Source organism: Mesoplodon densirostris, chromosome 1, assembly GCF_025265405.1.
Source record: "Mesoplodon densirostris isolate mMesDen1 chromosome 1, mMesDen1 primary haplotype, whole genome shotgun sequence".
Lineage (NCBI taxonomy): Eukaryota > Metazoa > Chordata > Mammalia > Artiodactyla > Ziphiidae > Mesoplodon > Mesoplodon densirostris.
Genome location: NC_082661.1, coordinates 206,620,871 through 206,646,910, shown reverse-complemented (window position 1 = coordinate 206,646,910; position 26,040 = coordinate 206,620,871). Strand labels below are relative to the sequence as shown.

The 26,040-nt window shown below is 36.6% G+C and overlaps 1 protein-coding gene across 3 annotated transcripts in view; it reads left to right on the top strand.

Moving 5' to 3' along the window:
• FSTL5 (follistatin like 5) overlaps positions 1–23,260 on the top strand; it is a 547,068-nt gene extending 523,808 nt beyond the window's left edge. For all 3 annotated transcript variants that reach the window (XM_060093813.1, XM_060093804.1, XM_060093793.1), the window contains one exon: positions 22,558–23,260. In XM_060093813.1, the coding sequence (XP_059949796.1) occupies positions 22,558–23,260 (703 nt within the window). The remainder of the gene's footprint in view (positions 1–22,557) is intronic.
• Positions 23,261–26,040: the final 2,780 nt, after the last annotated feature.

Here is a 26,040-nt window from a genome sequence, read left to right as displayed (position 1 = left end):
TTTTTTGAAATGTCATTCTCAAAGTAGTCAATGATAAATCTGTATGCGTATTACCTAATTAGTATCAAGCAGGTAAATGCTTGAACACTCTCGAAATGTATTACTCAGTTTACTAGGAATATCAGTATATACCCAAAACAAATTAAAAAATAATTTCTCACAGCTATTTCTGTTATGATCAATGTGCACCACTGTAAACGTCAATCCTATAGTGTAAGTCATCTCAGAACTCTGAAAATAAAACCATTAGTGGTTGAAATCACAGACATGATAGAGACCTTTTATTTCCTCAAGGCTGAAAGGAAAATGTGGTAAAAGCAAGAAGATATGATATCTGGAAGGTCCAGAAGGAGGTCAGTGTTTTGAACAAAATGAATAAATCACCAGCACAGAAGATGTTTATTAGAAAACTCAGAACAGCATGAGGAAAACAAGACAGAACCCCATTCTGTTGGAAAATGAGGTCATCAGAGACTTTCTGTAGGTGGAGGGAGAAAGAAAACAAATACGTTATCGAGACGTCCAGATATGCAGTTACTCTCACTGCGTTCTCTGCAAAAAAAAATGGATGGAGCAAAGATCTGTATGTTGGTGAATCACTTACATGTTCAATAATGACATGCTTGTTTTCAGTGCTTCCTCTGGAATATTTAGCTATTCTTTTTTTCTACTTAAAAAGGAAAAATAAAAGAAAAAGTAAACTTATCGTTGTGAGATGACCTGCAGAGTCATCTTATTCTTCTCCAAGACTAATAATATGAACAATGATTGTACTGTTTGACATTATCTGTATCTGTCAGGACCTGCAGCTTCTGAATATGGCAATAATCTTCAATCACTTACAGAATATATACCTGAGCCAGCTCACTCTGGCCATTACTTAGAGAACTTTCCAGACACAATCCTTAGATGCACAAAAGGCTATCTCTACAACTCAGTGCATGTCTAACCTAATTTTCAAGTAATACAAATTTGAAAGTGTCAGTTGGTTTCAACTTACCCTGTATGTACATATATTTTACATATGCACGGATGTGTGTGTATTAAATAATCAGGACTTGTATTAAGGGGTGTACACAGGTTGTCACATGTTCTAATGGATTGGTGCCTTTGCCCTATCAGTTGTCATATATTTTTTAAATCACTTCACAAATAATTGATCTTCATTAATGTTTAATTGTACAAGGCAATGTTTTATCCTCTGTATGTTTTAACCTATTATTAATCATAGCAACTGTACTAGTTCCATTTCATGAATTAAAAAAGAGAGACACAGAGAAATTAAATGGCTTCCTCAATGTCACACTGCTATTAAATTTTGGAACGGGGATATATATGGACATAGTCTGTTTGAGTGCTGTGTCTGAGTGTTTTTAAACACTTGGTTCTGCTGATGGCACTCCAAGCCCCCAACCTACTCACTCCCCAACACACTTATACTCACACTGACCTCTATTTACAGTTTACCTGTACTTGGTTTAACTACTAAACTTTTCTTTTTCTATTTTGTGGAGAGATGTTGAAACTATTATTTGATCAGATATATTTCTTTTTTTTTTTTTTTTCGGTACATGGATCTCTCACTGTTGTGGCCTCTACCATTGCAGAGCACAGGCTCCGGATGCACAGGCTCAGTGGCCATGGCTCACAGGCCCGGCCGCTCTGCGGCATGTGGGATCTTCCCGGACCAGGGCATGAACCCGTGGTCCCTGCATCGGCAGGCGGGCTCTCAACCACTGTGCCACCAGGGAAGCCCTGATCAGATGTATTTCTGAAACGTGTTTTATGGAACATTTTTGGATATATGTCCATTGTTAATCTGCAAAAAAATAGCCTATTATATTGCAGGACATTGAATCAATTAAGTTATATTGATTATAAGGTGTGTTTAATAATAATTGGATCATGCTATGTTCTGGTGTTTTCAATGCTTAAATCATTTCCAGAAGAAAACAAGCCTAGTCATTTCCTCATTTCTATCATCATCTGGGAGCTCCCTTCATAGCTGCCTGTGTGTTAAATACTCTGTGATCAACAATATTTGTACTCACTATCAAAAGTTACTAGCATAAACTTTAGAAAGGTTGCATTTCATGTATGAGAGAAAAGAATGACTATAAAATAGATTTTTGTTTCTAATCTATTATATCAGAGTAGAATGCTTATCTCTTTCAGAACAGTGCTTCATATGTAATAATTAAATATTCTGTAAAAAATTCAAACATCTGGATTATAGTAGTTAATTCATTACATAGATCCATCAATTTAATTTTACTTTTGAATCTTTGTCCAGTAATGATATATTTTAATTTGATACAGTTATCTTTTGTTCATTTAGATTTATGAATTGGAGAACTGAAAAATAATCCCTGGTGTTATTTAGACTTTAATGAATATTTTTTTCATAGGACATTGTAAAATTACCATTCTATAGCCATATAAGACGCTAATTGGGCAACCTATTTTCTTTATCATAAGCAAGAGATAAAAGGACAATTAAAAGGCACCATATGGGGCTTCCCTGGTGGCGCAGTGGTTGAGAACCCGCCTGCCGATGTAGGGGACATGGATTCGTGCCCCGGTCCGGGAAGATCCCACATGCTGCGGAGTGGCTGGGCCCGTGAGCCATGGCCGCTGAGCCTGCGCGTCCGGAGCCTGTGCTCCGCAGCGGGAGAGGCCACGACAGTGAGAGGCCCGTGCGCCACAAAAAAAAGAAATAGAAAAAAAAAGGCACCATATGAAGATTTTAGATAAAATGCTGTTTTTGAATGGTATATTCATTTTCACAAACAATACATTCAGTACAAGGAGCTGCTCACTTATTTCTAAGTCAAAGTTGTACATTATGAACATTAAAAAAAAAGTAAGTATAGACTTTGGCCCACTTAAAGATAAATGTGAAAAATATCAGATGGCCAGATGGACTTATAGGCAGAAAATCACCTCCTGTGCCTTGATGTTATTTCACTTTTATAGACAGCTATTTGAGCTATTTAAATTTCCTTACATCCACAGACCTCCGCCAGCATTTTTCTTTACCTCCTTGCCTCTAATGAAACTCCATTCTCCTCATTGAGGCAACTTTTGCACACATGCCGTGCCTGGTATTCTCACTCTGAACAGCCTTGATGCGGTAGGACTTCGAAAGGGAATTGTTTGCCTTCGCCATTTTTACTCACACTGTCCTTTACAGACCATTGGTCCTAAATAAACCTGAGGAAAAAAAAAAAACAAAAGCATCTCATTTAGCAATGTATAATCCTGCATCTCTTTCAGCTTGTTTGATTTATTGGTATCTAACAGCATCTAAGCTCCCCATGAGCAACAATTAATTATTGAAAAGTCTCCACGGTACCTTCCTCTCCAGGCTGAGTCCTGCCGAGTGACTTCTGCTTCCATGTGGACAGCTTACCCGCCACCTCGCTCCCCACTTCCACAAGATCCACACATGCTCTTGATTCTACTGCCAAAAATATATTCTTATTTGTCTAATTGTCTCAATTACTTACATTGCATTTAGAATCAAGTCATTGCTTCCAAGGTGGTAACTTAACCATCATTAACTTTAAAAGAAATTTTCATGGGATCAAGGCCATGTATGACCTACTTCTTTTCAGTTATTTTTTCATCCTCACTAGCTGCTCCTCCTCGCTCTTCATCTTGTGCTTCAGACACTGCTCACTATGCCTCTGCTATGCCAGTTCCTCTTAGGCGGCAGTGTCTCCACACCTAATCTCCTATGTTAAACCTATTCTAGCCCCTCAAAATTGTATTTTCATAGAATTCCGTGCAAGTTTCTATGAGAGCAGAACTCATTTTTCAAAAATTATTTGTTCACATATTTGTCTTCTCCATCAGAATAAAGTTCTGAATAACAGAATCATACTCTGGTATCATATTCCTACCCCAACACTTAGGTCATTGCCTGGATTGAATGTAATTAGTAAAAGTTACTTGAATGTATTTCAAAAGCATTCCTCTGCAAGCTTGAATCTACTTAGGAAAAGCTTTTACTTCTCTATCTCAAGTAAGAGTTAATCATTCTAGTTTTTTAAGAATGATCAAAATGTCCCAGCTTTTTGACAGCTCAGTCTGACCATCTGCAGACAAATACAGGCCTAGATGGAGGGGGTGGATAGAGAAATCATTAACACATATGTTTTAATGAAGACTGGCCCTTAAGTCTTCAAAATCTAGTAAAATAGTTTAATATATAAACAGAGTCCGATGCATTATGGTAAATGCTATAATAGAGGTAGTATCAAGACATTTCTAAGAGAAACAAAGGATACAAACATTTTGGAGAAGTCAGGGAAGATGTGTCAGCAGCAGTGATGTGTACAGTGGATTCTGAAGAAATATAAGAACATAAAGCTTGGAACATGAAAATGCTAGCGGATAGTCTGTCCAGAAAATTGAACACGAACTCACCCTTTCTCCAGTAACCACTCAGGAATGCTTAGTTTCTTACACCAAGCAAGCAGGCAGGCAATAGCCAAAACTGCCTTAAGACTTGGAAGTATCTGGGAAAGTATGTAGAGCCCTTGAGAACAGAAGGTAGAAATAGAAGAAAGGACTTTTCTAGATCTTTATCCAATTTTAAGGAATTTCACCAGCAGTTGTGTGCTCTGACGGGGACTGAGGGCTGGTAGAATTGTCCCTCCAACTGGGAGCATTCTGCTGTGGCCTCTACATGAAGTTCTGACCACATACAGACTTTTTCTTAAATCTTTGACTTCCATTAACAAATAAGTATCTTTTGGCTTGTGTCTGTTGGAGAATTTTTATTAATCATGGTTACCCTGAGACTGACAAAAACTTGAACTGTAGTAGGTTGTCAGCCAAACAAGGGGAGAAACAAGAGGGAGGATGTTATAGATAGAGGAAAGAATGTGTGCAAAAGCAGGTGTAAATAATAAAACATGGCAAGCTCACTTTATAATCAGAAAATAAAAGAAACTAAAAAACCTGTTCTGATTCCTTTGAGGAAGTCCAACTTTTTCTGTATGGTAGAGGTATAAAGTGATATATTCATTGACCAATTTGAATAACATTTTTGAGATTGCCAAGGGACAATCTAGGTTTGATTGTTTATAGCTTCTTGAATAATAACATTGCTTCTGTTGAAAACTTGTCATATTCATGATATGGCTTATTGTAATCAGACATTATCTTCATGTATCATTGGAGATACTCTGGGTCTTTTGAAAAGCAGATACCAAGTGTTGTGCAAGAAATTTATATTAGGAGAAACTCCTGTGAGAACAAATGGGGAGGGACCCAAGCAGGGCTGAGAAAGCTCTCTGACCATGGTGCATATCTGATCATGATGCATGGTTAATCATGGTGCATGTCTGTCCATGGTGCTTGTCTGACCATGGTGCATGTCTGTCCATGGTGCATATCTGATCATGGTGCATGTCTGATCATGATGCATGGTTAATCATGGTGCATGTCTGTCCATGGTGCTTGTCTGACCTTGGTGCATGTCGGTCAGCCCATGGTGGATGTCTGTCCACGATGCATGTCTGATCATGGTGCATGTCTGTCCATGGTGCATGTCTGATCATGATGCATGTCTCATTATGTTGCATGTCTGAGCTTGAGTGAAGAAGAATGGTCAGAAAGGAAGTTAGTTTGGGTGAAGCACCTTAGACTAACATAGAGTCTAAGGAAGATTTAGCAATGTCATTGGAAATCCTAGAGCCAAAACCCCCATTCAGAGATGGCTCACATTAGTAGAAATGGGCCTGCTTTACTACTATGAGGACGGTACTCAGCCTGTGGCTCAGTTGTCCAGCCTGCAAACAACATGGTCATGTCATAAACACAGTTACAGAATGAAAAGCACAACAGCTGAGACCTTTGTTCAGTTAAGCACCCCACAGTAGAACTGATGATCTTATTCTCGTGTCTGATACAGCATGTAACATGTGCAAAATTTTAAATTTAACTTCTACTATTGAACATTTATTGAACTTAGGAGTTTTCCAATTTCTAGCTAAACTATATATTGTATATTTATAATGTTTACATATTAGTGGTGCTTGGTTTTCTATAGTAATACATCATTTATATTTTAATCTCAACAATAGGTATAGACCATTAAATCACATTAAAAGCTATTGTCAGAATTTTGACATAGTTTATTCTTAGCAAGATCTTTGGTAAAGAATGTTAAGTCTTTTCAAAAACCACTTTTTGTTGAATTCTGAGACAGTTGGCAAATATTTTACATGTCACTGGATAACCATTAGGTCATCAGAGAAAGTATGGTTGTTTTACCCCTTTTTGTAATTAAAATAAAAAAGTACCTTTTTCTATTAAAAGACTTGTGTCCTCAAGCTTGGAAAAGGAAAGGGGCATGTCATAGAAATGAACTTGGAATAATTCCTGTGCTAAAAATATCCACCTTCATACCTGCCTACAAGGTTCTGTCTTTTGTTGAAAACCCACATCAAATTGTGCCTGTTAGTTTTAAGGAATTTTTCCAGATTTTCCTGGACCATCCTCTAGCTGCATCTATAATTCTCTGTCCATTTCCTATAGTATCAAAACTGATTGTGATTACAGACATTGCAGTATTACTCATATTGTATTGTATATGAGAGAATTTTGTTTAACCTTGCACTCTAGATATTAAGCTTCCTGAAGTAAGCTATTAGAGTCTCTAAAATCATTCACTCAGTGCAGTACCTAACAAACAAAGGTTATTAAATATTATGTAAAGAAAATTACTATGTATAGTTAATTCATTTTAGTAAGTTGAATCTCTGCATATAGTGAAGAATATGAAGACACACAAATGTTTATACATTACACAACATAAATGACATTAAGCAAATATAGACTGAGAGTCTAGCTAGAAGATGGTACACTTTTTCTTTAAGTATTTTTTCCTGGCAATTTTTAATGGTTTGTAATCTTTAAATACTCCAAAACAGTTAACCTTTATTTTCCCTCTATGTACCAATTTAATTTTTTTTTTCAATTATGGTTTTCTTCAGATACATGCTCATGAGTGGGATTGCTGGGTCATATGGTAGCTCTATTTTAGTCTTTTAAGGAACCTCCATACTGTTCTCCATAGTGGCTGCACCAATTTACATTCTCACTAATAGTGTAGGAAGGTTTCCTTTCTTCTACAGCCTGTCCAGCATTTATTATTTGTAGATTTTTTGATGATGGCCATTCTGACCAATGTGAGATGATAGCTCATTGTAATTTTAATTCGCATTTCTCTTATAATTAGCAATGTTGAGCATCTTTTCAAAACAGAAATAGACTCACAAACATAGAAAACAAACTTATAGCTACCAAAGGGGAAGGGAGGGTGTGGAGGGATAAATTAGGAGGGTGAGATTAACATATACACACTACTATATATAAAATAGATAAACAAGGACATACTGTACAGCACAGGGAACTCTCTGCTCAATATTTAGTAATGACCTATAAAGGAAAAGTATCTGAAAACGAATAGATATATATGTGTATGGCTGAATCACTTTGCTGTACATCTGAAACTAAAACAACATTGTAGATCCAACTATACTTCAAAAAAATGTTAATAGGTAAATAAAGTGCAGCCGAGGTGTTAAAAAAAAATATTTCCCACGGTAGTTTTAAGCTCTACTCATACGATCTCTTTCCGGAGAGAGGAACAGAATAGAATTTAAGAACATAGGATCCAGTCCAAGCTCTTCAATAAGTGAACTGTGTGACTTCAGGTATATCCTTTAATCTCACTGGAGTTCAAGATTTTCATCTGTAAAATGAAGGGACTGATCCAGATCATCTCCAAAGTCCCTTCAGCTTCAAAGCAAACTCTCAGGTCTTAAGACTGACTCAGGCCAGAGCATCATGCTCTGGACTCTTCTTCTCTTTAATGACTTGTGCTCACCCTGTGGTCCTATAGAAGGACTACAAGATGTTAATCATTCTCTCAAAGGAGGCAAACATTCTTTGAAATAAGAACTTCCTCAGCAACGAATAGCTGTTAAAGTGCAATACGTAATAATCCAAACGCTTATGATATCTGTAACATCTCAGTTGGCCACATTACCAAGTAGAGACTTAAGTACAAATAAACCATAAACTCAGCCTGTTTGGGTGACATTCAGGCAAAAGCTGATACACCCCATGATCATTAGATTTAGTATTTTTCATACCCTGACATAGATAATATCTAAATATGGAAAACTTGAACATTAATCAAGATAGCAACATTTTATGGTATAAAAATATTTTTCCAAGTATAGTTTCTCTCGAATATCAGTGTCTGCCTTTTAAAACTCTTCCAACATCATATAACCTTTCCGTATTTTTAAACTTCTCAAAATTGTAGTTCATTTGTGGATTGTTATCTGCAAGAATCCAAAGTAGTGTTTTGCCACTTTCTGACCTACCTTCCAATCTCTGCATTTAGAGACTGGATATTTGCAAAATCTTAACTGCCTACTGAGTCCTAGGGGAAAAAAAAAAAAAGGAAAGAAGCAAGATTCCCTTTGTATAAGAAAATAAATATATAAAGAGATAGAATGGGGATAGAACAAAATAAAAGCAATAATTGATTTTTTTTTAATTTAGAGAAGGTAGAAAAAAGAGATATAAGCTTTTCTTTATATAAAGGAAAATGCAGGTCTTCTACAGACACTATTCAGGAAATATTCTCCCTTTTTCTCAAAAATAAAACCTTAAGAAGGGTGAACTATTTCCCTTCAGGACTTTATATCATTCACTGTCATGTCCTATGTCCCCAGTAAAGAGTAAGTAAATAGTTTGAATAAATGGACAATCTATTTCCAATGACAAAATAATTATGTTAAAACTACTTTAAGAATTACTCTTACTACATGGATAATCTGGGCAATCTTTGAACCTTAGGAAAATCTTTGTTCCCTCTCCTACTTCCATCTGTTGATAAACAATATAAAATACTAGAAAAGGTGAAGTCCTGTTTGCTGCCTTAGTTTACCCTCAGTTGACTTTGGTTCAGCTTCCATATGTGAACAAGCTCTCTATGACAGCTATCTATGTGCAGGAGTAAGGCATTGTATCTGGAGAAGAGTGTATTTTCATCATGTATCTGGACAATGATCCCAATGATGAAATGCTCATTTCACCAATGTCTTAGTCTTGGCAAATTCAAGATAACGCTGAATAAAAAACATAGAAGAGAGAATGATTCCACTTCAACAACAGTAGATACAAAAATCCAAAAACATAGAGCCAATAAAAACAACTGGGAAGATATTCACATGATGAAAAGACTCAGTTAACTCTTTCTTTAGGTAGACAGCATTTCTGAGATAAAGCATGATCTATTTGGTTAGAAATTATTCTTCACATGGTTTTTCACAGAATATTTTCAGGAAGTCCTTAATAAAGAATATAACACTTTATGTCATACTGAACTCAAAGCTAAACTGTTTTTATTTATTTATCTTTTACTAGCCAAGACATGGTCTTGGAAGAAAATGTCCATGTGAGGAAAGTGGTGTTTGCCCCATAGGCCTTTGAAATCTGTTTCCTGAAAAGAAATGGAGCTTTAAGCCTCATCAATTTTTAAATGCAAAGGAAGTACTCGACATGCTGTAGTGAAAATAAATTATAGTCCCTCATTATTAATTCACAGGTCAGCTGTTCAAGCAAAATTGTTTCTGAGTTTATATTAAACTAAAAGGAGCATAAAAATTATTTCTTCCTTGTGGTCTTCATAAACAGGTTTAACAGGTAGTAGGTAATAAGTGCAATACAAATGCCTTACCTAGTAGATAAGTGAAGCTGCGATTGGATTATAACACACTGTTATGTGCTTTCAGTCCACAGGTCCTTTCCAAGGCAGCACCATGGCTAAAAAGCTGTGCATATGAAAGCTCATACTCTGTTCTCTAAGAAAGAAACAGGTTGCATTATAGTGTGATGTATTTTTCAAAAAATTAAATAAACTCCTTAGGGCACTTTAGAGAATAGCATCTAGGCCTCCTGCAGGGAATGCTATACTCAGATTGCCTGCTTTTTTTTTTTTTTTTAATACGGTCAGCTAGAGGAAATTGAGAGCAGGCAATACAGGCTGCCCTAAGGCCCTGTGTAGAAGCTCAGATTCCGTGAGCTATGCTGGTACCTCCACATATTTGCTTAGCCTCCTTGGATGCCTAGCTTTACTTTCTTTGGAGTAATTCCAAACCTAGCTCGTTTCTGGAATATTCTGGCAATATAAATAAGAAAATTGGTTCTGGACTCTTAAGAAAATTCTCATTAACACGGAGGAAAATCTTGTTTTCCTGTTCAGAAATCTCATGAGCGTCATTAATTAGAACAGCAATAACAGTAATAGTAGATAGTCTTTAGTATTCTGTCAGGCAGTCTACTGGGTACCTTATATACATTTAAAGTGTTCTCAGTAGTCCTTCAAACAAGGAATTTATAGGCATTAATAGAGAATGAAGCATGGGAATTATATAATGCCAACCAAAGGACAGCCTGCTGGAACTGAGCAGAACCTCACCAAGCGGTTCTTGGATGAGATCACAGAATTCAGGACCAGGTTTCTAAGTTCAAGGACTAGAGGTTAGTATCTACAAGTACCCAGGGATGGTCAGAATCCCAGTAACTTACACTGCCCACCCCACTAAAATGCATAAAAGATTGAGGAAAAGAATAGAATGTGAAGTTATTGACAATGAGAATTTTAACAGGTATTTGTGAAAAGATATTAATTGAAAAAAATGAGAGAACAATCAAGCCAAGTATTTTAGGTAGAGGCAACTGTGAGCTCAGTTATTGATCAGAAATCCTTCTGGCATGTTTGAGGTACAGTCTGCAGGCCACTGCAACTCTAGAGAGAGGAGACAGTTTTGGGGAAGGAGAGTCAATTACATTTTATTCTCAGTGTGATAGAAGCCATTAAAAGTTTTGATCAGAGATGAGATCAGATAAAATCCTGATTTTCACAGAGAAAGTGTCACTGTAGTGGGTGTGGAGGTTATAGCCCCAGCGGACTGGGGTGGAAAACAGTTAGGAAACTAATATAGGAGTTCAATCCAAGGACAGATCCTTCACCACAGTGAGTCCTCAAGGATGTGGTACTAAGGACTGGTCAGTATTCAGGAACTTAATCTCTTTCCTTCAGGAGTATTTTCTTTTTTGTTTTCTTATGTTTTCCCTGCTTTTCCCATTGCACTATTTTTTAACCTCTAGATTAAAGAATGCAATACAAAAATATATATGTTATAGTTAGAAAAATTATGTTTGTTTCATGTGTGTAGGCAAATACATATAATTGAGATGGAAGGACAGAGGGACTGAATAGAGAAGGTATGAAAAAAATCTGGCCAGTTCTGGAACATCAATGTGTGTCTTCAGTGCCGTTCGTTACAGGCAGCCACTGAAGTTCTTTTGCCTACTCTTCTTCTGAGGGATGATGTGTGTGCTGTGGGTTATCCTGGAAGCTCTACATGAAGTAGATTGGAATGTGATTGAGAGGAGTATTTGAAAGAAGTTTAGGAAGCGATCTCAGGAATAATGCAAGAGATGATGTGGCTCTTATGTGTAAAGCGCTGTGTTACAGATACAAGGACAGCAGATACTCTGGCTCAACACCCACCTCTCAAGGAGCTGAGAAATAGAAAGAAATAAATATCTCTGCTTTATGCACTTCACTTTTTTATTGCAAGGCAGCTTGTCCTCGTGGTCACTGATGATGCTGCTTATTGTGTCCCCTACATTTGAGATGGGTTTTCCCCCTTATTCATTCAACCACTGACTTCCAACCATTGCTTTATTTCCTTGAGAAAGACTTTCATGATCTCTATCAATCTCTGTGAACTGCCCATTTTCCAATGGAATTCCATACCTAATTATAACACTTAATACATTGTATTAAAGTAATCCATGTATTCATTAGTACACATTTAAATATTTATTTAACAAACATATGGCGATGAGTATGTGCAAGACACAGTTGTTTGTGTTACATGAATTAATCCAATCTTCACAAAAGCCCTATGAGCAGATGTTATTGTTATTCTCATTTTATAGATGAGCATTCTAGATCACTGATGGCCACACAAACAGGATGTGGTAGAATTTGAAACCAGCTTGCCTGTCACCCAGGCCTACATCATTAATCCTAGACTATAAATGCTCTAAGAATAGTGACTGTTTCACATTCAGTTATGCATTTTTAGTACCTAAGCCACTTTTTGAATAGCACATAAGAAGAGAAAATCAGAAAGTTAGAAAAGGATGAAAACTATTGCAGAAATTAATGTTACCAAACCAGGTTAAAGTAAACATAGGCTCATATACTTGATTGTGCTAGGCAGACATACTTCTCCATATGGCATTTCTAAATATCTGAGTGCTCAGTTCTCTGAATAAAGAAACAGTTTATACAGGCCATCCATCACTCACCCACCCATTGTAGACATTAAAGAACAACATCAAAACAAATTAACAGGGCCTCCCTGGTGGCGCAAGTGGTTGAGAGTCCGCCTGCCGATGCAGGGGATACGGGTTCGTGCCCCGGTCTGGGAGGATCCCATATGCCGCGGAGCGGCTGGGCCCGTGAGCCATGGCCGCTGAGCCTGCGCGTCCGGAGCCTGCGCGTCCGGAGCCTGTGCTCCGCAACGGGGGAGGCCACAACAGTGAGAGGCCCGCATACCGCAAAAAAAAAAAAAAAAAAAAAAAAAAAAAAAAAAAAACAAATTAACAGCTGGTACTCTGATATGCTAGATATTTAGCCCTCATAATTCAACATGTGTCTTTTTCAGTAGGTAAAAGATAAGGAATTATTTTAAAGCCAAAAGTCCTAAGTCAGCTTAAAAAAACAAATGAACAGACTGGAAAAACCTGCTGAGGGGAAAAATTGTATCTTCCTTTTTCAGGGAAATGATCTAAATTCTTGAACTGAATAAACTGATGATTGATATTTGCATTATTTGTAATTTTAATATATTTTCTTGATGTCTTACAATTACCATTAATAATAATAGCTGTAATTTACTAAGCACCTAAATATACCAGACTTCGTTGTACATGTATTTCTGTAATCCTCACTGGTTAGCATTATTAGAATGTGTAGCAAAGAAAAGGACCAAAGCTCAGATAAAGTACCTTGTTAAAAACCTCACAGGACTTCCCTGGTGGTGCAGTGGTTGAGAGTCCGCCTGCCGATGCAGGGGACGCGGGTTCGTGCCCCGGTCCGGGAAGATCCCACATGCCGCAGAGCGGCTGGACCCGTGATCCATGGCCGCTGAGCCTGTGCGTCCGGAGCCTGTGCTCTGCAATGGGAGAGGCCACAACAGTGAGAGGCCCGCGTACCGAAAAAAAAGAAAGAAAGAAAGAAAGAAATTAGTAATTCTATATATAATAACAAAAATCAATCAGGAGATGTAATGGAAAAAAGAATTGATTAACATTAACATCTAAAAAGGTATGGGCTTCCCTGGTGGCACAATGGTTGAGAGTCCGCCTGCCGATGCGGGGGACGTGGGTTCGTGCCCCGGTCCGGGAAGATCCCACATGCCGCGGAGCGGCTGGGCCCGTGAGCCATGGCCGCTGAGCCTGCGCGTCCAGAGCCTGTGCTCCATAACGGGAGAGGCCACAGCAGTGAGAGGCCCGGGTACTGCAAAAAAAAATAAAAATAAAAATAAAAAAAAAATAAAAAAAAAATAAAAAGGTAAAATATCTATGTATACGTTCAAGAAGAGACTAATTTTTCATGATATAGCAATTAAAAATGAATCAAATAAATAGAAATACATACAGTATTCCTTTTACAAATGTTAAAATTCAATTAATTAATGTATAAATTTAATAAATCCCCTGAAAATATTAACATTTTTAAATTAGATAAGTTGATTCTAAACTGTAAGTTAAAAATGCTAATCATGTTTTAACTTGATAAACTGCAAAGTTTATGGAGCACCACACATAAAAAAAGTAGCCAAAAAATTTTGAGAAAAAATTGTAAAAGATTCATTTTCTTGGGTATTTATAGGCCCAATAAATAAAATAGCGCAAAACTTATATGTGAAGAGAAACGCTGATGAAGTAAATAGAACATTCAGGCATAGACTAAATGCATGTCAGCCAACAAGCGGCATTCCAAATCAGTGGGAAGTGATGGACTATTCAATAAATTGTGTACTAATAGATAGCTATGTCAAGGAAAACGACAACATTTGAACCATTACCGTATATAGTATATTGTTATAATAATGGTCTCCAGTGAATAGTCTCCCAGTATCAATGGTTTTGGGTAATCCCCTGAAACGTTGACTCTAGGCTTGGCTATATCATTTCTTAATGTCAGTGGGACTGGAGGTTGCTGGAGGTTGCATGCAGAAGGTGGGACCAGAGTGTATTATCCCCACTACCCACCCCCCAGCACCTTGTCTGCTGATTTCTAGGAAACCAGATGTTTCTTAAAATGGAAAGCCCCAGATCCTCACAAGACATACCTCCACACCTGACTCCTTCCTTCCAGGACACAGCAGTGACAACAGCCTTACTGTTGCTCTCCACACATTACTGCACTATCACTTGTAGTCAATTTACATTGCTTTGTAAACAGTCTCTTTGATTTATTCTAATTAGAATTTGCACTTTTCCTTCTGGGATCCAGACTGAAATGAGCTCTCTCTTCCACTGAAAACCTAGCATAACAAAAGTGAGTAGCTGTAGCAAATTAGTAGATGTAACCCATCTTTTCTTTGAAGAGTTTCCCCAAATACTCTTTGCAAGTCAAGGCACATAATTATAAGCACCCCAGTACTTGACATAATTACCTTAAGGATAGAAACCATTTATTTCCTCTCCATTTCCTCCCTAAGGTTTTATGAAGTGTACTGCACACAGTAGGTTGTGAATTACTACTGAATGTGATCACATAGCCTCTAGAACCCAAATCATGCCTAACCTGGTTCCTCAGGGAACCTGTTTTTCACTTCCTTTTCTGTCTTACAGGTACACAATGGACACGGGTAATATTTTTTGATTGATTAATAAGATTCTAATTTGTTCATGTCTTTGTTTTATCTCCCTTTTCTCTTCCCACCTCTGTGCTCACAAATTATTTCTCACTCTTCTAATTACTAACTCCACTTCTGTTATGTCACCTCTGATCCATTTACCAACTCTTACATGAAACACATCCTCTTCAGAAGAACAGGTAAGCTCAGGGAAACTGCTATTTTCAGATTTTCATGTTGTTTTCTAAAAAAAGTTAGGGAGAGCAACCAATCTTTTAAAATGCCATCTTAATGCATAGTTGTCATGTTTTTCCTTAAGCTGTTAAGCTCTTCAGAAAAAAAGTGGAGGGCTTTGGTACTTGAAATACAGTCTGTAGTCCATGTGGCGTGCACAAAATTCTTAATAAATCTGTTTTTTTTTTTTTTCTGTATGCCCTGGTTACTCACTAGAAGTGATAGAACTTTAGACACTATATTAATTCTGTCAAGCGGTTAGACATCCTGAATATAATAAAATTAAGTTATGTATTTATGTCTCAGTTTTTCCTAGAAGAACCAAACTGCCTACACAACAGAAAAATAAGATACCAGAGAAGGAAGACAACAGGGGATTTAGTGATCAGTAATACATTCTACTTCATTTTTTAAGAAAAAAAATTAAAAATGAAAGTAGGGAAGAAGTAATGTAGCTAAAATCTTTAATACAGAATTCACACAATATACTTATAACAGTCAGGAAGGAGGGCATCCTGGTGTTCATTTCAGCTTTTCAACCTGTGTGTTGAAAACAGAAAACTTCAAAGTATTATCATTTCTCAAACACATCTAAGGATTAGGCCAATTCAGAAACCGTCCTTGCTCTTGTTATAAATCTTTACTAAATATGTCAATTCAACTTCTTCTGTGCTTCACCTCTTTTGAATGTGAATGTGACCACTCTTTAGGAGCAGGTGTATTTTACTGAGCTGTTTATGTGAAATTCAGATAAAAACTAAATCCTCCGGTACTTGAGTAGGAACAGCATTCAATCTTTTCTTACAAGGGTCAGTCTGGGATAATAGAAAACAACTAAATATAAAGGAATTCACAAACAAGTGAATGATGGCTCATGTCAGCTTTATGGTTTGTGTCCATGAAAACTCTGTGCTAGCTGTAACACATTGGGGGATATTTCAACAGCATATTGTGTGTGGAGGTTTATATATTAATTGCAAGGAAAGGAGATTATCATTTTAGTTTCTTATCTGTTAAGCATTTATTACCTTCCAGTTGGAAAAACAGGATACTTATCATCCAGTTAGGAAAACAAGGTATTAATAATCCTGCTCATCACTTTTTATGAAATACTAATTATTTACTTGATCCTATGTTTTGGATTTAGATTTTCACAAGTAAAATCTCAATACAACAAATTCCTATGGCTGTTCAAATTTTCTTGTTCTGAGATTTTATTTCAAAGAATATGCTTTCTACAATTGAGACATCAGAAAAGTTTGGGGGAATTCTTTTATTTAGATGTGGATTGCAGCAACTTTTTTTTTTTTTTTTTACTTAATAAGGCATAGTGTCTGGCAAAACCAATACTCAGATACACCCAATCTTCACTTACTGCTTTCCATTTGCATCCATTGATATACATGGAAAGACTAGTTTTAAAATCTGGGGAGGTGCAGATGACAAAGTTTGAGGTAAGAGATCATACAGGAATGGAGAGGGAGCATCAGAAACATTTCCCAGGGAGAAAACCATAATTCAAAAAGATACATGCACCCCAGTGTTTATTGCAGCACTATTTACAATAGCCAGGACATGGAAGCAACATAAATGTCCATCAACAGAGGAGTGGATAAAGAAGATGTGGTACATTTATACAATGGAATATTACTTAGACATAAAAAAGAACAAAATAATGCCATTTGCAGAAACATAGATGGACCTAGAGATTGTCATACTGAGTGAAGTAAGTCAGACAGAGAAAGACAAATATCATATGATATCACTTATATGTGGAATCTAAAAAAGGGGTACAAATGAACTTATTTACAAAACAGAAATAGAGGCACAGATGTAAAAAATACACTTATGGTCAGGGAGGAAAGCGGAGAGGGATAAACTGGGAGATTGAGATTAATATATACACACTACTATATAAAAAATAAAAAACTAATAAGGACCCACTGTATAGCACAGGGGACTCTACTCAATACTCTGTAATGGCCTATGTGGGAAAAGAATCAAAAAAATAAAAAGAGCGGATATATGTATATGTATAACTGATTCAGTTTGCTGTGCACCTGAAACTAACACAACACTGTAAGTCAACTACACTCCAATAAAAATGTAAAAGGAAACACTTCCTAGCTTGTAGGATGGGGACTGGTCCTTAGTGGTTATGTATTAGAAGTCAGCTTTAATGAGAACTGTCCAGGTGGGGATCTGTGAGGACTCTGGGGAGAGGCAGTCCTATATTATGGTTCAGGAGATAAAATAATAGTTTTTCTGCAAATCTTTGGAGCATCTTTCACTCTAAGCTTTGAAGTATCACTACTCTTGGCACTGACCATGGCAAATTAATACAGGTCATTAATTACAATTATGAGATTCCTTCAGTAGCATCTCAGGTCATGGATTTGAAAGCAGGACAGGAGCAGAATATCATTGCAGATGCTGTGCAGTGAGTGACTTAAAAGCTGCTTTGTGAGATTCTATTATGGGGCTGTGTAGTGAAAGATATGGGGAAGTCATTCATTACTCAAATGCAAGAACTGTAGCCTGGTCTTGTGGGATGTGGAGGTCATGGCACAGTTAATCTTTATTAGGCTTCATGATGTTTCAGTCATGTTTCTCTCTAAGTAACTGTTCTTTTCCCCCTCTCTGTCAAATCACTTCCCTTGCAACGCTCCTGAATTGCCATGACATACACTCTGACTGCACCTCTCCATGTCCTTAGAGATCCAGGTCCTAAAGTCAGCCACAAAATTTTCTGTTACTTTTAGTGAAAGTCCTTGAGTAAGACAGGTATCGATTCCAAATCCCATCATTTGTGCAGAATTCAAAGTCACCCAGTACTCCATGGCCACCTGCTCCACACCCTCCCTAGGAACTGAAACAGCATCTCCAAGAGATGATGGAGTGAACTCGGCTGCCCTTGTTCCTAACATGAGCAATTTGGTGATTGGGCAAGGTGCGCACTGGACGTAGATCCTGTTGACACAAGTGAAAGCAAGAATAAAAAGGTGAATTTCTATTATCAAAATGACTGCTGTTGGGCTTCCCTGGTGGCTCAGTGGTTGACAATCTCCCTGCCAATGCAGGGGACACGGGTTCGAGCCCTGGTCTGGGAAGATCCCACATGCCACGGGGCAACTAGGCCCGTGCACCACAACTACTGAGCCTGCGCGTCTGGAACCCGTGCTCCGCAACAAGAGAGGTCGCGATAGTGAGAGGCCCGTGCACCGCGATGAAGAGTGGCCCCCGTGGGCTTCCCTGGTGGTGCAGTGGTTGAGAGTCCGCCTGCCGATGCAGGGGACACGGGTTCGTGCCCCAGTCTGGGAGGATCCCACATGCCGCGGAGCGGCTTGGCCCATGAGCCATGGCAGTTGAGCCTGCGTGTCCGGAGCCTGTGCTCCGCGACAGGAGAGGCCACAACAGTGAGAGGCCCACATACCACAAAAAAAAAAAGAGTGGCCCCCGCTTGCCCCAACTAGAGAAAGCCCTCGCACAGAAACGAAGACCCAACACAGCCAAAAATTAATTAATTAATTTTTTAAAATGTGATCGCTGTTGAATTCACAAATGGATAAATCTCATCACATTTGGGTAATACCGTATGCTTATTTTTAACGTGGGAATACTGGCTATACAAAAAAATTAATCATTTGTTTTTGTTTTTCCATCCATGGATTATAATAGTCTGTTGTCCCATAGGAAATATTATATTTGATACATAATGGGAAAATGATGCTACTTAACGTATAAAGCATGGACAAGTTCTATTTGTCGAGAATATACTATTTTACTGGTAATAAACACTCATTTATTCTCATTCTCAAAACAAGGTACTTTTATCCTCTTCCTGCTGATGAGGAAACTGAAACTCATGGAAGTCAAGGACTTTATATGAGTCAAGAACTTTATATGAGGTCACATATCTATTATATTGAAAAACTGGGTCATGAAACTAAATCAGCTCAGATTGAAAACACTTACTTCATCCAAACAAGTTCTCTGAATGTGAATCACCTCATGACCTCACTTTAAAGCATAAAAACAGTAATTAAAGTTGAATCTTTTTATAAAATTTATAATGAACTAGATTGACTAAACACTCAGAAAAAAAATAATTTGGTAAAGAAAAGAAGGCTCTCACTCGCCTCACCAAATCTGGCAACAAATCCACACAATGCCGTGCCGAGAGGTTACAATTTCCTAGTGACTTTATTTCCCAAATACACGAAGTCGTTTCAAGAATAAGTTTTAACTCTCTCATTTCTCATAGTCTGCAACTTCCTACACACATTCTGACAAATATTAGACAAACTATGTTGGGCCTAGTGCTATGCAGGATTTTATTATACTAAACAGGCATGAAAGTTGAGAGCCTTGTAAATATTAATCACAGACTAATGAACAGTGGGAGACTTCAGAATATCAATCTGTACTGGGGGAAATTTTGAATTAGAGACACCACTTCCTACCTATAAATCAGTAGTGAAAAATTGAAGGTTTTCTCAATGCATCTGCTTATGTAGCTAGATCTCTAGTCCTAAAGGAGCATACAGTATGGATGCCAAAGGGATGTAATTTTATTGCCCCACATGGGGCTTTTGCATTTTTAATGGAACCATTTTTTAAAAATTGTATTTACCTCCAAAAGAGGCTGGATTGTATCACAGGAAACTTGAGTGCATTCTTCAGTATCGGAGTTAAACTAGTTCATGAGTGGTTAGAGCTTGTCTCCTTCTTCCTCTTTAGCATTCAAAGACCATGTCTAAAGGGAGCAGAAGACCCCAGGTTAAGAGGAGAATTGAAATGCCAAGACTTGACTGGTTTATGGCTTTTATTAAATGTTCAAATTACTGCTTTTGCCTCTGGCCAATTATACTATATATAACAAAAAAAGACAGTATCTTCCATCATAATTAACAATTCCATAAATGACACCAGACACAATGATACATCTCCACACTTACATGTCCTTAATGACTGTCGATGAATGGAAGTACATCCCTTTCCAGTAGCCCAAGTTCATTATTTATTAAGACAAGTATGACAGTAGGTAGTGATAATTAGGATTTTATGATATTTTTGATGCCAATAACACAAAAATAATGAGACTCAGTTTTCAGTTTGAGGGCTTTTGTTTGTTTGTTTGCTTATTCTTTAACATTCAGGTAGTATTTAAAACCTGCACTAGGTATTCATATTTTAGTGGGAGAATTTAGAAGTGATTGTTAAAAAGTTCTCTTCATACCATTGTAATCAGGACTGAAATTGTATCCTGAATAGGTATAGTATGAGCTTTGTTTATTGAAAGGACACAAGCACAGTTATCAGGGACACAAGAAAAAATAAAGATCCCGTAAGTCAACCAGGAAGGTTGCATGTCATTTTGAAATACAATAGAAATATTACTTTCAAAATGATTACTTTATTCCATTTCAAATATATATATATATATATATATATATATATAAAGTAATAGTTACTAAGTAATAGTATTGCAGAATACTATAATTAAGCATTAATCACTAACAGTTTTTCAATTCACTCAAAATTTCTAGACTCATTGAAAGCAGGGCAAGTTATGTTCACCTCCAATATATTCCCAGTTCTTTGGGTTTAGTGGTTGTTCAGTAAATATTTAAGATATCTTTTTAAAGGAGTAGGTATACATGGTAGCTTTTATTTTGTATAGAAGAATTTGTACTCTCTCCGGTGACAGCAGTCTCTTGACAAATGTTCAAATATATCTAAAGTTACAATATAGTTTCCTAAGTCTATGTAATGCAATAACATAGAATCAGTTGCAGTCTTATGTCTATTTTAGTAAAATGTTTGTGCTTATGTACTTCATGCCTTACATAATACAAGACTGATTCTTTGAAAACATTCACCTTATTTTTTCTATGATATTAAAGATCTGTGTTTATTTATATTTTGAGTTTGCCATGTGATTATATTAAAAATTTTAGGGATTATTACACTGAATGCACCATATTTCTGTATTATGTGTGGAAATGGTAATTTTTTTACAAAAATTAAACTTTGTGTAAGAATTAGTATACTGAAAATGAATTGCACAGGTGACAATAAAAATGACTCTTTATAGTGTGTTTTGTTTTGCTTTGTTTTAATACTCACAGTAAAGTCATCTTAATTTCTTTTCATTTAGGAGTACAGTCAATGTAACATAACAATACTTTTCTGATCTTTATTTTTAAGGAATTTTGGGAAATATTAGGACGTGTTTTAATCAATATTATTAACAAAAACAAAATAAAAGTCCTTTACAATTCTGTTGTCCAATGTGCATTTTGGATATAATTGTGTATAGTAGTTTCTATCTCATTTTATCTTACTTAACCTACTTATTTTTGCTAGGAAGCCACTGATGTTATGGGTCAGTGTTTCAAACTGTATTTATACCCTGCAAAAAACCAACCAAACAAAAAACCCCACAAAATATATTTACCCTCGTCACAGGGACTTTTGATAATTTACAGCTAGCATTCAGGACCAAAAGCACTGAAGTTATCAAAGAGGTCACCAAAACATATTTTAAAATATATTTATTTTTTTAATTGAATTTAATAGAAAAATGCTATAAATCTCCAAAGTTCATCATTGTTCAATGTAAAATAACCGATACAATGCAGGTGTATCATTAAAAATTATAATAGTATTTGCTTGGCAAGGATGAAAAATTTAACTTGTATTTGAAATTTATAATAAAATAAATGTTAAAAGCATAAAGGTAGTTAATCAAGATGATCCTAAAATGTAATAAATAGAAGGAAAATAGTTTTATACCCCTCCCGAAAAAAAATCTACACCTATTAGGGTAGAGAGGCAGCTTAAAATGAGAAAAATGGGGATAATTATCTAAATAGTGATGACTGTCAGATTTATTTGAAGGTCATAAACAATATAAGAAGTAAATGAAGTGAGTGAAAGTGATATATACTCAAGGCTTTTATTCTTGCTGGCTTTCTAGCAGTAAACAAAGTTGATTCAATATCAGTAGGTTTAGAGACATGCAAAATAATGTTTACTTTTTGACCCTCTAGAGTAAAAATAAGATGTGTTGTTCCAATTAACTAGATATATCACTTTTAATTATTTTGCTTTCTACAGCATGAGCTATAACTGTTCGGCTGTAATGAAAGGATGACCTAGAGAAAAGAGGAGGGCAGCAAGATTTAAAGTTAATTCTAACAAACACCATTGGGCCACCAGTTGCTGCATAGCCTGACAATTCATGCCTGGGCTGTGATGGCCCTTTCCACCTGCCCACAGTGCATTTTCTTCTGGTGACCACCCCAGAGTTTCCTGTCTAACTTTGGTTTCATCTTTGCAGGTTTGGATTTATTCTTCATAAAGATGAAGCTGTACTACAAAAGATTGATCTTGAAACCATGTCATACGTCAAGACCATTAACTTGAAGGACTATAAGTGTGTCCCTCAGTCGCTGGCGTATACACACTTGGGAGGATATTATTTTGTTGGCTGTAAACCCAATGGCACTGGGGCGGTTCCCCCACAGCTCTTGGTAGACAGTGTAACTGACTCGGTCATTGGGTTCAACAGTGATGTGACAGGCACTCCGTATGTCTCTCCAGACGGACACTATGTCGTCAGCATCAGTGACGTGAAAGGTCTTGTGAGGGTCCAGTACATCACCATCCAAGGAGAAATACAAGAGGCTTTTGATATTCACACAAACCTGCACATATCTGACGTGGCCTTTCAGCCATCCTTTACGGAAGCCCATCAGTACAACATCTACGGTAGTTCAAGCACACAGACTGATGTGCTCTTTGTGGAGCTCGCCTCTGGGAAGGTGAAGATGATAAAGAGTCTTAAGGAACCACTCAAGTCAGAGGAATGGCCTTGGAACCGGAAGAACAGGCAAATCCAGGACAGTGGCTTGTTTGGTCAATATCTGATGACCCCTTCCAAGGACTCTCTCTTTATACTAGATGGACGACTCAATAAGTTAAACTGTGAGATCACTGAAGTTGAGCAAGGAAATACAGTCGTCTGGGTTGGAGATGCCTAGGAGCCCTATTAAACAATGATTAAAGGAAGAGTTTTCCAGTACACTGCACTTAATCCATGGTTTAAATTTACAACTTACATTGCTTAACTTTTCAAGTTTGTATCCTAGGCAAACATAAGTTACTTGGGTGGCCCAAATAAAATAGATTTTTTTCTTTTTTTGGCAAAGAAATACACAATTAGTAATATTGGTTGATTAGAAATATTTAACACAATATTTAATGAGAAGCTATTATACATCAATTACAAGAATCAGATCTATAGTTATGTTTTAAGCCAATAAAATAGGAATTTAAATACTTACAAATAACTCAACTGCAGGGAATTTGAAATGATTTTAAGCATCATTTCATTTTGAGGGTGATTTATCTATTTTTCTCTCTGTCCTTTTGGTATGCTTACATCAGAAATAAAAGGTGTTATGGAACCTTAAAATTCTTAATTCAGAATATTCTGTCCCATCCACTGTTTATAATCTTTTGTGCCTTGAAGGGAATGTCACAAGAAGAAAAGGAAGGCTAAAAGCTGCATACTGACCGCCCACATCACTGCAAATTTCTTGTCATTTAAAAGGGAAAAGTTGAATATCTCTTGCAACAAGCCCAGTCTTCAGCCATTTGTCTAACCCTCAATGAAATGTCGTTTGAAGGCATAAGTTGGCCTAAGGTTGTACACAGGTGACAAACTCTGACACTCACTGTATAATCTGCAGCATGCTATGGAAAATGGGGAGGAAAAGAGGAAAATAATTATGGTGAAATGTTTGCAATGTATTCTCAACTCATTTTGCTTTCAATCACTAGAGTGCATTATATTTTTAATGCAAGTTTGGGATGTCAACTCCTTCAAATGTCTATTATTAGTGGAATAGAGTTTTTCTTTTCATGTAGTCCAGTGTTGCATCAGCAGGAACTTCCATTTCTAAAACAGAAGCATTATTTGTGTCTGCTTAGAGTAAACCACATGTTGGGAAATTAATAACAGGGAGAGAAAACTGGCTAGAGAACTGATGAGTATTAGTGGTTTAGGAGAATTAGTAACCGAAATTGGGAATTAGGGGATAGCACCACAGTGGTGAGGAAAGATGTACTTCTCCATTGCCTTTGCTATTTAAATGTAACCCATCACAGGACTTCATTCCTTAATAACTTTCCTAAATGACTTCTGTTTGACTCCTACAGAATCCTTAAACAACTCTCTCACTATGTGCCGTAGTTTGAAACCTGACTAATCCTCTTATTTGAGACACTGCATAGAAGTAAAAATTATTGCTTTCATTTTTCAGGGCAAAGAAAAGGCTGGTAGAAGTAGATTAAAACTAGCAAGTTGGTTTATTAAAATAAGCAGATAATTATCCAGGCTTAAAGTAATAGCTTACATGTTTGGAGAATCTTTTTACTTATTTTTGTTTTATTGTTGCTAAAAATGCTAATGAGCTGTTGAAATGACCTCCATTTCCTGAAGGTAATCCAATAAGGTCTTTTTTAAATACAAATTTTACTCAAGTTTAAATTCTGTGAAACTGCTTAGAAACCTGAAATTTTATAGTGTGTAATATCTTATGTGTATATAGCATCCTGAACTGTGTGATACAGTAGATTACTTCTTAGCTTAAGGAAGCATTATGGGAGGTAGATTTAATAAACAACAGAAATCAGCTTATGTTTCTACTTATCTGTTTTCCTTTTTAGCAATTTTCTCCTTTGCAATCATGATCCACATAAAGTGTCTGTGACCTAATGATTTAATGTTAAGTCTGTCTCATATATCCTTCTTTGGTAGCCTACACCATGTGGATGCTCTGTCTGTAGACATTGCTTGATAAAAGGAGAATAAACCTCTTACATTTTAACTCTTGAGAGTTCAGTCAGTGTTTTAATGTAAATGCCCATGTTTTGTTTTGTTTTCCTCCCTGTACTTCAAACATAGTCTACTGTTCTGCATTATTTTTAAAGTGATGGGTTGGGGTAGAGGGCAGGTAAAGTGAGACCAATCAAGGAATGACAATTTAGCTTTATTATATCAATTCTAAGTTGCTCTATGCCTTCATATTCATGTGTAAAGCAAGATATTTATCCTTTTAAGGTGTCTATGTCTTTAGAATCCCTTCTTGTGTATTAAAGAAATGAGTATCAGAATGGAACATAAAAGTAGACTCAAATCCTTTCCTTTCAACATCCTTACACTTTCAACCACACAAATATTGAGCCCTCTTTTTTAACAATGAAATATTTAAAATATTGACATTTGTGATTCTTTTAAAAAAGAAGGAAATGCAATAATATAATATTTTCTAAAGTAGATAATTCTTTCTTCAACAGAATAAGAGCTGGCATACAGGGCATCAGCATTACTCTATACACATCTTGATAAAAATGTGTTGAAAATAATGATCTCATCAATAATGTGGGTATGTGTAAAAACTGAACGTTAAGAAAAACCAAGATAAAAATGATAAGGCCATCGCTCTAAAAAGAAGCTATAACTTCAAAGAGTAGATTTCTAATAGGCAAGAGAAAATAGTGAAGTGATAGCAAAAAAAAATAATAATCTGATTTTCTTGCAAATTATCTGGTGATAATTTTGTGATAGCAATGAAGGGCATGAAGTAAGAAAAGGTGTGAAACCAAGAACAGAAATAGGATGTGGAGAGGTCCTTGAGCAAAACTGGCTAGAAAAAGTAAATATTTATGTGAAGAAGGTGATATCCATAACTCAAGAAAAACGGGTTATGATCAGATTTTAGAGGGAGGGAAGTGAAGAATGAAACGAATTTAAAGA